At 27.4% G+C, this 13,444-nt stretch overlaps 1 protein-coding gene across 6 annotated transcripts in view; it reads right to left on the bottom strand.

Moving 5' to 3' along the window:
• Positions 1–266: 266 nt before the first annotated feature.
• Positions 267–13,444, bottom strand: part of sgg (shaggy) — a 96,564-nt gene continuing 83,386 nt past the window's right edge. For 5 of the 6 annotated variants that reach the window (XM_065507917.1, XM_065507919.1, XM_065507914.1 and 2 more), the window contains 7 exons: positions 13,325–13,408; positions 11,097–11,207; positions 10,434–10,671; positions 10,164–10,357; positions 7,797–7,986; positions 7,504–7,701; positions 267–710 (listed from right to left, as the gene is read on the bottom strand). In XM_065507917.1, coding sequence (XP_065363989.1) covers positions 457–710; positions 7,504–7,701; positions 7,797–7,986; positions 10,164–10,357; positions 10,434–10,671; positions 11,097–11,207; positions 13,325–13,408 — 1,269 coding nt within the window. In that variant the 3' untranslated portion in view covers positions 267–456. Of the gene's footprint in view, positions 711–5,048; positions 5,603–7,503; positions 7,702–7,796; positions 7,987–10,163; positions 10,358–10,433; positions 10,672–11,096; positions 11,208–13,324; positions 13,409–13,444 lie in introns of those variants that run through there. The other variant, XM_065507915.1, reaches the window with a different exon arrangement.

Below are 13,444 nucleotides of genomic sequence, written 5' to 3'. Positions count from 1 at the left end.
TTTTTTGCTATATTTAAGTTAATTTTTTATTTATTTTATAATTTTTTTTAGATTTTCGCCTGGTTTCATCTTAAACGTTGGTTGGTTTTCTTACTTAAATACGTTTTTTTTTTGTTTTGTTTTAAAGTTGTTGGTTTTGTTTGTATGTTATTGTTATTTAATATTATATAATTAATTATAAATTTTTATAATTTTTTTTGTTTTTTTTTTCAATATATAAATTTTTTGTTTTTTTTCTCGAATTATTTTACTCAATTAAAAAAAAAAAGTATTTAGAAGAAAAATTGCCTCATTGCAATTGTTTGTCATCTGGGGGTTTTATTATTAATATTAATATTTTTAAATCCATGCACATCATCATCATCATGCTCATTATGATCAGCAGCTGGAGTTGGAGTTGCTGTTGATGATGTGTGTGGTGTTGTGGCTGCTGTAGCAGTTGTTGGTTTAATCTCGCTAACCCATTGTCGTCGTTGACTGTTGTGTTTGTGTGCCACCTGTGCTGGCCGCTGCTGAGTTGGCTGCCGCATTTGAGGCTCCATTATCGGCCTCGCCGCCATTGTTGGCTTGTGAATCTTGTGTAGCTGTGGCGGCGGTGGTTTGTGATGCTGCTCCATTGCCACTGGCTGAGGTTGCATTTGCGGCATTGTTATTACTGGACGTTCCCGATGTAGAGGCATTTGTTGAATTACCCGCTGAAGATTGTGAACCTAGAAGTAAATGTTTTGTTTTTTTTTTTGTTGAAAGAGTAGATGATAGTTATAATTGAATGGAATGTGTTTTATTTGTATGTATGGAAGCAAAGGAAATTTGAATATAATGGTCTCCTATTAAAAAATTCAGCAGTTAGTTTCTTCCTGATATAAATTTTAACACAAAATATCGTAACGGCCTTGACCGTCACTTAGTTTCATTTTATATGTAAGTAAATTATAAAGCCTATTGTCTCCTTCTCAGAATTCACTTAAAAACTTAATAATTTAATAATTATTGTTGCAAAAATTAACAGTTTTGCATGAAATAACGAAAATAATTAACTTCACAATAAAAAATGATTATTTTTATTTGGTTATGGCAACTCCTTATGCTTTTTAGATGGTATTGCCATATATACATTATAGTGTAAAATCAAAGCTGGCAACATTATACTAAAAAATAAACAATGAAACATATTAGCGGTTTTCAGTATTAAGTGCAAAACTTTCGCAGATCAAAGAATTTTATAACTTGTTTTTTGGACTACTAGGAACTTGAATTCAGCTACTAGAAATTACTATTATTTTCGGTTACAATATAAAACATTACAAATTATTGTTTACGAACTCAACTTCGTACAGAAGCTGCGACATGAAAGAATTTAACTGTCTTTTGTTTCTTGCAGAACTTTGTATCATTTCTTTTTGTGGACTTACTTTTTGGAACTTTTTTTAGGAACAGATATGTTGAGTCGCGAGCAAACAATTAGCCTTTGGATGGCTTTGGGGGTGAATAATGTCTCGCTTATAATTTGAAGTGAACCAAAAGTTCGTGAGCGACAAGCCCAATTTCTTTTTAACGGATATGCAAACAAAGTCAGCACACTGCGCGTCATTTTCTACTGAGATGTCAGGGAGTCTAAGGAGCACAGTAACTGTGACTAGTAAGCGATAAAGAATCATGAGTTCTTTATTGTCATGGTCGATGATTTTGGCTTTTAGCTAAATCCGTAAACGACGTACTATATATTTTGCGAATTTGTATTTAGGAAAAATAAAGATTCTTTAGCGGAACTTCTAAAACCGAAAATATATTACATTGATTTTTAATCATTACCCCCTGTCTATACTTGACAAATATTTATCATAACAATAAATGACATTTGTTGTCAAGACAAAGTTGTCTAGCAAAAGCACTAACCATTTTGTCATAACGAAGCAATAATACTAATAAATGGAGACTATGCCTGATAATTTTTTATCTTGACAACCATTTTGAAATTTATCAAGTATAGACAGGGGGTTAGGAACTCTACGAACCAATCATGGTGTAGTAGCACGGTTTGCAGGGTGTCCATGGCTATTTGGTCAGTGTCGGATGCCAAGGCAACCAGAATACTAATTGGGATGGATAGGTTTCAGACCTTTAGTAGGAGTGATAACCGGGCACTGCTAAATTGAAGCTTTTGTTTATAAATGGGAGCTCAGGACTTCTGTAGGCTGTGCGAGGATTGATATTGAGGAACTAGAAACAGTGGAAAATATTCTGTGCAACTGTCCAAGATTACCCGCCTGTATTGGCTGCTTAAACTATGAAATTAAACAAAATATTCGACGATCCAAAAACAACATTTGTAAACTTAATTTAATATACAATCTTTAAGTTAAAAACCTGCCTTTAGCTGAACATTTCCAATTTAAAAACAAGTAAGAAAGGCCGTCCTTTTATCGTTGCCTTCGAGAGTTTTGCGTTTCTCTCTCTCGCATTGGTTAATGTTTGGCGTCGTGTAAATGTACTCAGTTACGATTTCTCGAGGTTTGCATTGGCCATATGCAATCGTTTTTGTTTTATAACCTATAAATATCAAACAAAACTCAAGTTAGATTTTGGTAGAGACCATAAAACTCAGGAGTTAAGTTAGAAAATTCCGGCTTCCTGTACGAAGGTATAGGTTGATTTGGCTGGTCCTGGACGAGACTATTCTTGAATGGAAGTTATGATCAATTATGGACCGATTGCCATGAAAATAGGTCGCATGATTTCTTTGTATATTCAATGCATTTCTGTGGAATTTGGGATACCAAATGGACAGATTTATATAAGGTTCAACAGGCAACGTGTTTGGGCCGAAAATAATTAATAAAAATAAGTTTACATGCCAGCCAGACGGACGGATGGATATACATAGTTAGAAAGAGATTCTGAGTCGATCGGTATACTTTAAGGTTGGCTTTAGGCTAATATTTTTGGGTGTTTTAAGCCTCAGCATGAAAATAGGTCGCGTGATTTCGTTGTATATTCAACGCATTTCTGTGGAATTTGGGATACCAAATGAACCTATTTTTATAAGTTTCAACAGGCTTCGTGTTTGGGCCGAAAATAATTAATAAAAATAAGTTTACATGCCACTCAGACCGACGGATGGTTAGAAAGAGATTCTGAGTAGATCGGTATACTTTAAGGTTGCTTCAGACTAATATTTTTGGGTGTTTTAAGCCTCAGTACAAACGCATAATACACTGTCCTCTATGGTGGTGTAGGATATTACGATTTTTCTATATAACCACTAATTCTCGTATATAGTATTTCATTAAGATTTATGTACGGCCGCTAGTACTTCACACGTACAAAGAGTATTTACATATTTTTTTAAATTAGTTTAAATTTCTATCGCATGCTACATTTTTTATTATATTTACTACTATGTACGCGAAAATTATAGCCACAACATTTATTTTAAGGGGTTAAAATATTAACTAAAGTTTTTAATACATTAGTTTACATCACAACATGCCTTTACAAAGTAATTAAACAAAAAGCCAAACAATTTATTAAGGGAAAAAGTAAAAAAGTGGGAAATTAAGGGGTCAATAAATAAAAAGACAAGACTACTACTACACTACTGTTGAAAAAGTTTGCCATTTAATTAAAACAAATATAAATAATATACAAAGTAAGACCATAAACCACAAAAAAAAACAAATGCTACTGAAAAAAGGTAAAATGAAATAAAAAGAAAAAAAATATTAAAATAAAAAACTTAAATAGATAAAATGAAACGTTTGGAACTTTAAAAACCAAACTTAAATGTTTTTCCAAACCGGGATTATTACATCCCCTGCTGAGTTGTTAACCTCGGAACACATAAAAAACCTGAGGAGTTTTTCTTTATTTTCAGCACTGCAGCATTGATTCTCAAATTATTGCATATATGCAATACCATGATGTTGTGGCATCACTGTTGATAAAAATATATGGCATCACTGACGTTTGACATACAGCAGTGATGCCAAATACTACTTTTTTGTATGATGCAGTATTACTTTCAAAAGTAACACCCCAAGATTTTTACATGGTTAATCCAATTGGAACCCTACAATTACAATAAACGAGATATTTTTTTGTTTTTTTTTATATTAAATAATAATTATTTTTATTTATTAATTATATTTTGTTTTGTTTTTAAAGAGTTTGTTTTATAATTGTTTTTTTTTAATTTAAAGAAATTAAACTAAATTTAAAGCATTTTTTCATATATTTTTTTTAATATAGAGGGGTTGATTTCTTTTTTTAAACAACAAATTATTTTCGTGATTATTTTTTCTCATATTTTTTTTTTACATAAATAAAAAAAACTAAATAAAGCTGTAAAATGATTTAACTAAAAATAAAATAAATTTTCGTTATAAAAAAATAATATAATAAAGGAAAATACACTTAATAAAGAGTAGTTAATATATTTTTTTTAATTTAAACCTGAAAGTAGACTTTACATTTCTTTAAAAAAAAAAATAAAGCTAAGTTTCGTTTCTTTTAGTAAGATTGCAGAATTTGTTAAACAAGTTAAAACAGAAAACATTCAGAGTATTTTCTTTAAGAATATAAAACAAATAGAAATTATGTGATTTTAAATCCTAAATGTATAACTATAACTTTTTTTGATATATTTAAAATAAATTTTGGAATCTAATCAATAAAGTAATAAGATTTGCATAAGGATTTTAATAAGGATTCTAAACGCATTATTGGCATCACTGCAACAAAGAAAACGTCATACGTTTTTTTAATGCAAATGGTGGTTTGCAGTGATGCCCCAATTTATTCCTAGATGCATAAAGTTCCGTTAAAGCATCATTTTACGGCTTTTACTTATAAAAGCGAATTTATATTACTTTTTGCATCTTAATAATCTAGGTATATGTTAGGAATTATATGTTGTCTAAATCTCAAAATTGTTTGTTTTAGTTTTTTGGATTGTTAAAAAAATTAGCTGATTTTAATAAATTTTCTTTATTTTAAATCTTTTCTTACTTGATTTACTTTTCTTTTAAATAATTTAACAAAAAAGAGTCTACATTTTAAGTATGTTTTTTTATCGGTTTTTAATATAAAGATATTTTTTAGTTTATATTTTGTTTTTCCATTAAATTTTATTAATAATTTCTTGTAGTGTATTGTTGTTGTTTTATCTTTTAAAAGTAATTACCATACACAATTAAAAATCTGGAAATTTGTATGTGTATTGCAAAAAAAAGGAGTTAAATGTATATTAATTAATAATAATAAAACTAAAATTTTGTAATTTATTAAAAAAAATTATTGTTACACAAACAAAAAAAAATTACAAGACCAAAAATAGTAAAACTAAAAAAAACTAAAATTATTAATATTAAATGATTATTTTTTGATTTTGTTGTTGTTTTCTTTTTTTATAACTGATTTTAAAAATTAATTTTATGTAATTATTTTGTTGTTGGTATTTTTTTTTTCTATATATATAAATAATTATTATAATGTTTTTATAATAACGTATGAAAAAAAGTATAGAGAACTATTTAAATTGTTTTTTGTTTTGTTTTTTTTTCTTTCTTTAATAATTTTTATATAAAATTATGCCACTATGAATCTGCAAGAAATTAAGAGAAAAAAAGATACAAATAATATAGAAATAATAAAAATAAACATATAAAAAAGATATTAATTATAATAAAAAAAGCAATTAAAACTAAACATTTAATGTAAATTAGCAGCAAAGACATTACACATTAAAAAGCAGTTTGTACTAGAAAAGAAACCACAACCAATATTTCTAACAAACATTTACACAGATATGAAGAGCATGCGATAAAAATTATGAGGAAAATATTGGGGAATTCTAACGAAAAATATTCTATCAAAACTTCATAGTAATACATATTTAAAATTATTTAAAATTTTCTAAAATTCTCGATTACCAGGCATGTCACTCAACAATTTTTAACGTTTTACTTTTGGGTTTCAAAGCTTTCGTACGAATCCATAAAAGCTGCTTATATGGCAACTTTATACCACAAACTAAAAACATTCACAATAGTGAAACAAAAATATGTAAATAACTTTGTTTTGTTAATATGTCAACTATACACAACAAATAAATAATCGCAATAGAAAATATTTTGTAACAAAAATCATTTAAATAGAGTACGTTCATAAATTTATGCATCATAATGTAGTAATCTGCAACCATTTGCATCTGATAATAAAAATGCATTGATTGTAAACAATGCGAGCCATCATTGCCAACCATTTGCATTAAAACCTTTTGATGTAAATCAGTGTTGTCAAATATACGTTCAGTAAAAACAAACATTCACAATAGCGAATAATGTTAATTTTTCTAACATAAATTATAAAAAAAAATGGTTCGCATTTGTAAATCTTAAAAGCCAGATATACTAGAAATGCAAACCTGTTGATCTAAAATCGGAACCAATCTAGTTTATGGGCGAAAAGGAAACAAATACTTGAAATAGGGCTAGGAAGGTGATTTTCGAGTTATGTGTCTCTTAATTTGAAACTCAAATTTTATCATATATTTAATATTTGTATTTTTTATTGATTTCGAAATAGCTTTAAAATGAGATATAAAGCATCTCAAATTATTTACACATTTGAAACCAATTCCGGATTTTCGAATTTTGATTCTTTTTTCTGAAATGTATTTTATTTAAAAAATTACCGTAATAACGGTAATACACTAAATTGTAGCTAAGATTTATAACATTAATTTAACATAACCGCATAACTTTTAAAATCTCGGTATTCAAAAAGGATATTCGCATTAAATACTTTTTCCAGACGGAAGAGTTTTAAACTATGTGTTATGGCGAACACCGGCTTCGCTTAAAATATTTTTCTTTAATGCCCCATAACTCGGGAATAAGAAAGTCTTTTATTTAAAATATCTCTAAATTAATTTCCCTATATAATGCTGCATCAGCAATAATGATTGAAGGGTCATTGTCATTCAGAGTTTTAAAATGCTACACCTTACCGGTGCATTTTATTAATCTAGTCCAAGATTTATGTGCCAAGTTCAACGTTCTAGATTCTGAAGATAATGCCTAATTAAACCTCAACATGGAGCCATATAATGCTCAAACTTCTGTAATTTCTTTGTTTCAATTTAATATAACAGTTAAAAAAATAGTAAACATCTGACCATTTTTGTTCCACTTTTCCTATAGGGAAGGCTTATATAAAAGTAATATGAAGAATTTTCAAACTAAATATGACCTTGAAACTATAATCTGATTTTTAAACTATCTAAACAAAGACTTCAGTTTTGTCTGTTTCATACTAACAATTCCTATAGAGATTTTTGCCAAATTAATGACCAGCACCAATAAAATCCTAACTTAATAATGAAAGCATGCCAATTTTTTTTATCCTAAATTTAACAAATAAACACAAAAAATGTTTCTTTTAGTCACTTGTTTTTCATAAAATGTAAAAAAAAATGAAATATAAATATGTTTAAAAACTAACCTGTAGCTGCTTGCGCTGCAGCACCCGGCGTAGTATTATTGGCCGTAGCAGCAGCAGCACTTGTGGCATTTGTTGACGATGAAGCAGCTGTGGCCGAGGCGGCACCACCTTCACCACCAGCGCCAGCAGTACGATGTGCGCTATTTTGCAAATGTTTTGGCAACAATTGTGGTACTAAACTTGGTTGTATTGTAAGTTCTAAAATGAAAAAAAGAAAAAAATTAGTAAAACAACATATTTTAGTAATTAAAGAAATTCCTTTTTGAATTATTTTCATGCTCGCTCACACTTACCATGTTCAGTGAAATTAAATAATGGCGGCATTTCTCGACCATTTGGTAATGTATGATTACCCTCTTGACGCAATTCATCGAAGAATGGATGGGCACATGCTTTCAATGGTGTTATACGTGCACTTGGTGTATATTCCAATAATTGTGATACCAAATTTATAGCTTCTGGTGGAGTGCGTATACGGAAAACCTAAAAAAAAATGTTTTTCAAAAAGAACGCATAACAATAAATGAACATAACAAAGTGGGAAGTCGAAAAAAAACTTGGGTTTTTTTGTTTATACTAAATATTAGTAAAAAAGAAACTCTTTTACAAAATATTTACATTGTGTGAAATATATTTCCATAAATGTAACCGAATTTTCGTACTACAATACGTCATAATCCCAGTGGGAAATTATAAATCGGTTATACATAACCTATTTTTGTAAAGATATAATTCAGCGCTGAAGGAACATACGACTGTCAAAATGACGGTTACAAATTTTAAATTCACAATACATAACCTAACTTCGTGAAGATTTAACTCTGTGTTGAAGAAACTTACAACTGTCAAATTGACAGAAGTACATGGGGGACCAATAAGACATATAAAATGTTGGCTGTAAGACAGCAAGTGTCCGTTGAAACTAATTTAACTGTGTAAAAATAAATACTGGCATTGGCGGAAACTACAACCCGTCAATAAGACCAACTCATTTCTGTGGAAAACTCTAAAAAATCAAAATTTTCGAAGTTCCTTTTTCATCTAAAAAAGTTAAAAAATGACCTCAATTTTCTAAGAATAATCCGAAAAAGGACGGACAAAATATAAATTTACCTTAATAAACATGAATATATGATTTAAAATTTGAGGTTAATCGTGTACATAATGCATATTTTAACTTTTAGCGTATACAAGTACTAACAGAGTTTTAACAGACAAGTTTTGAATTAACTTTCAAAATACATATCAAGCTTTTTATTATATTAAAGCACTGTTTAATTTTAAATTTTGACAAATAAATTTGAATTAACTTTCAAAATATAGTGAGATTTTTAATGAAACTATGAGAAATATCGTAAACAGGTTAAAAATTTTACTTGAATTTGGAATAATTATAGAAAATATTAGAATTTAAACTTGAAATTATAAAGCAAATTTCTTGGGAATTTTGCCATTTTAGTTTTACCAAAGAGTAAGAGGTATTATGCTCTTCCTTTAAAGCTGAAATTCGTATGTACAATGACTATGAGAACTCTAAGGGCCAATTTTGTAACTCGCAATTATTTTTTAATTTATTTCATTTAAATTTAATATAAATATCAAGTCATAATGTTTGGACTTTTATTTTTTTTAATGTTTATGCGTTTTTTCTAACTTATTTTTATTGGCAACATTGCTGTTTGTTTACATTTTACTGTAACATTAAAAAACAATGTTGCCATATAGAAATAAACTTTGTTTTGTTTACATTTTTCTGTTGCCATACATACAAACACTAAAATTAAAATATGCCTGAAAAACTTAAATTATATTTGTATTATCTAATTGAGTACTTTAAGTACAAAAATTGGCCCAAAGATTGTTTTTACAATCATGCAAGTATTAAAAGCTTGTTAAAGCATATGTACAAGAGGTTTTGAAGAGAGGCAATTAACACAATTTCAAACATCATCGAAACTAAATGATATAAAGGATAAAAGTTGTGTAAAAATATATTAAAAATGAGAATTACACGAGTGAGAAGGGGTTTATACATAAAGTTAGCAACGAAATTAAACATTATGGCTATTGTCGTAGGCGTTTTATGTCATCTACAGTTTTGTACTAGACGGTTTGAATTTATCTTTAATCTAGTACGAAATTGTGGATGGCGTTAATGCCTAAGCCAACATCAATAAGGGTGTATATCAATTCAATTATTAAAAAAAAGTAACCAATTAACTAAAAAAAAGTAAGAACAATGAATGTTAAAGCAGATTTTGTTTGATATAATTTTAGGCGATATCTTTCTCTCTCTCTCTCTCTGAGACTTTTCTACCACTCTCTGTAAGTCTCTCTCTGTCCCTGCCTTATAGACTCATTTGACTTGGATGATTGTAATTTAGAGAAAGTTCTTACTCTTAAACGTTGTTTCTGGTTTAGGGCATTTGGAAATTGGGTACGTTCAAGTAGTGACTGTAAAAAGTTTTGTTTGTTTTTTATTAGAAACAGACTAAATAGAATATAGAAATTTATTTTATAAAAAGAAAAATAAATGAAAAAGCCTTTAAAACAAATTAACAGCCATTGGAATGGTAAACTACTTCCGAAAATAAATGAAGAGAGTGAGTTACATATTAGGAAACACAATATAATATTTTTTTGTTAAAATTTAAACTTACTTTTTGCCATGGATGACTTTTAATTTGTGGAAATTTGAATTCCGTATAATTGGGATTCATTTCACGAATTTGTTCTCGTGTGGGTGTGCCCAAAACTTTAATAACCTCAACCAATTGATCGACACCAGAATCACCGGGGAATATAGGTTGGCCCAAAAGTAATTCAGCTAATACACAACCGGCGCTCCACACATCTGTAGTAACGAATAAAGAAACATAATATTTATTTTATTATAAGATAAATTAATATTTTGGTTCAAAATAACATACCAATTTTTGTGGTGTAATTAATAGCGCCAAATATCAATTCGGGGGCGCGATAATATCGTGAACAGATATATGAAACATTTGGTTCGCCATGCAACAATTGTTTAGCACTACCAAAATCGCATAATTTCAAAACAGCGGTCTCTGGATCCAATAAGAGATTTTGTGGTTTAATATCACGATGACAAATACCCAATGAATGTATGTAAGCCAAACTTCTGAACAATTGATACATGTAAAGCTGAAATTTAACAAACAAATTTATTATTATAATAATATGAATTATTTAAAAACGTTATTTTATAATTTGCATTTTCCAAATATATACTTTTCTACGGTTTTTATTGTATTAAGTTATTGTCATTGCTTTAAAATAGTTGGCATCGCTATTTTGATTTGTTGTTGCCTAGTTTATAAAACCGTTAGAAATTGTTGTTTACATTTTTACAAGTGTTTGTTTATATTGATTTTACTTGAGTATGGCTGTCATGTCTGTTTGTTTATATTATTTTTACTGTATTGATAGTTTGTGTAGATGTGTATGTATGTCAGTCATGTTGATTTATTTGTATTTGTTATGTTGTACAATTTAAATAAATTTCTTAAATATAACCCAAAATATTATAGTAATTTAAATCTAAATACTGCAATAATTGAAGTACTCACCCTTATAAAGTTTATGGGTATTGTTTGCTTAGTTTTAGCATATTGACGTGCCACTTTATAAACGGTTTCTGGTATATATTCGAGTACTAAATTCAAAAACACCTCATCACGCTAGAAGAAAAATTAAATGCACAAAAATGTTATAAAATCTGATTCTTATTATAATCTATATAATGTTTACTTCAATTTTAAATAAAAAAAAACAAGAATATATGAAAAATAAAGAACTAAAAATAATATAAACATAAAAAAATTTTAATTTTTACACACATCAACAATTATTATTTTTTTTTAGTTTTTTTTTTAATAATTTATAAATTTTTTTAATAAACAACTAATTGATAATGTTATTAAAACAAACAACGAAAAAAAAATATATTAAATAAAATCGCATGCTTTTGAAAATGTTGTACGATTTTACAAAACTAGCATACGACATTTATTTTCTTGTTATGAAAGAAATGGGTACGAAGAGATAAATGGAAATTTATGGTTTTACGAGTTATATATTAATTTAAACCATACACCAGATATATAAGAATATTTATTAAGATTTTTTAAGTTTTAATCTAAATAATTTGCCAACATTGAAAAAATTTGTTTTTGTTTCGAACTTTGGCTTCACTTTAATTGTTTTTAATGTTTTCGATTCCATTATTGTTAATAAACTAAAGTTTAGCTTTCATTTAGGCGTTTGGATTTTAAGTACTGGTGGCATTACTTTTCCTTTATTGACATTTGCTCGAGGTCAGTGTTGCACAATTTATCGTAATTTCAGCGATTTTTGAAGCTGTCATTTTTTAACTAATTTTTAAAGATTTCTTTATAATAGACAAATTCGATGCCATAATTAAACTTATTTTTTGATTTCTTAAACATTTTGTGTTATTATAAACATATTTTGTCTGTTTTTTTCTTAATAATTCATTGTTAAAAATAAAGTAATTGCGTGAATATAGCCAATTTAACAAAAGGTGTATGGTTTTTAGTTATGTTTTATTTACTATTCGTTTTATTAACAAATCGCATGCTAAATATTTTATTTGAAATAATAAATAAAACATTAAACAAAAAAACTAGCATGCGATTTTTAATTACTAGAAAATATAGTAAAATTTAAGTAGATTGATTGATTGTTGTTTGTTTATTTTTATTTATAATTATTTGTGTTTTTTTTTTAATTTGTCATAATGAATGGAGTGATTGAGAAAAAAAAAGAGAATTTATAGTTGATTTTGATATTTGTTTAAAGCCATTTACAAATGTGCTTATGTAGAATGCAGCATTTAGCATAATTGTTTTTTTCTTTCTTGGTATTTGATTTGTTTTGTTGAGCAGGAAATTAAAGTTAATGAAAGTAATACATATTTTTTTTGGTATTGAATTTGAAGTTTTTTGAATGAATTTGAGTTGATTGATTGGTTTGTTTTGTTTTTGATGGCTTTATAGGTACCTGAGGTTTAAGAACCGAAGCAAATATCCCAACATCAATGGGAAATTCAGCTAACTTTTTGTTTGAACAAAATTTGTTTGTTTGTGATTTTTGTATTTTTTTTTTTTAAATTAATTTCGAAATTATTTTTTTGTTTTTGCATACAGTTACACACACAAACACATATTTAATTTGTTATTTGTATATAATAACCACATACACAGTATTGAAAACAATTTTAGCGCAATTTTTATTTATTTTGATAATTTAAAGTTGATAATGACGATGGAGATCAATCACAATTTGAACGTACGATCAGAAAACATTATTTTGTTTATTTGAAAATAGTTTTGTTTTTTTTATTTTTGGTTTATTGGTTAAAACATATAAGAAAAATAAATTATTAAAAATCAAAATTTTAACTAAGTAAATGGAAATAAAGTAAAGAAATTTTGTTTGTTGGAAAATAAGAGGATTAAAAAAAATGTTGTTTAAAGGAGTTTATTCAACTATTTGGGGGGAGTAGTAAACAGGAAATGATAGATAATTTTGTTTATAAAGAAATGAAACAGAAAAAAATCCCTTCTTTTAATAAACAAAATATATATATAAATGATTATTATTTAATATAGTTATGTTAAAAAGCATGCCCTTATTATTTTTTTGTTTTGTTTTCTTGAAATTCATTTTAGTGAATTAGGGAATTTTTATTTTTGGTTTTTAAGGGTTAATACTTAGGAAGAGAGAGTTAAACAGTTATATGCAACTAAAAATAACCTTAAACATTAATACTCACCTTTTCGCCACTCGAATAGAAAAAATATAAAAGTTTTACAATATTACAATGTTCCAATTTACGCATAATTTGCAATTCACGATTCTATAAAAAATCAATAGTTAATTATTTCATATTTTA

The sequence above is a fragment of the Calliphora vicina genome, chromosome 4, assembly GCF_958450345.1.
Source record: "Calliphora vicina chromosome 4, idCalVici1.1, whole genome shotgun sequence".
Taxonomy (NCBI): domain Eukaryota; kingdom Metazoa; phylum Arthropoda; class Insecta; order Diptera; family Calliphoridae; genus Calliphora; species Calliphora vicina.
The sequence above is the reverse complement of the archived record's forward strand: the minus strand, read 5'-3'. Positions and strand labels throughout refer to the sequence as shown.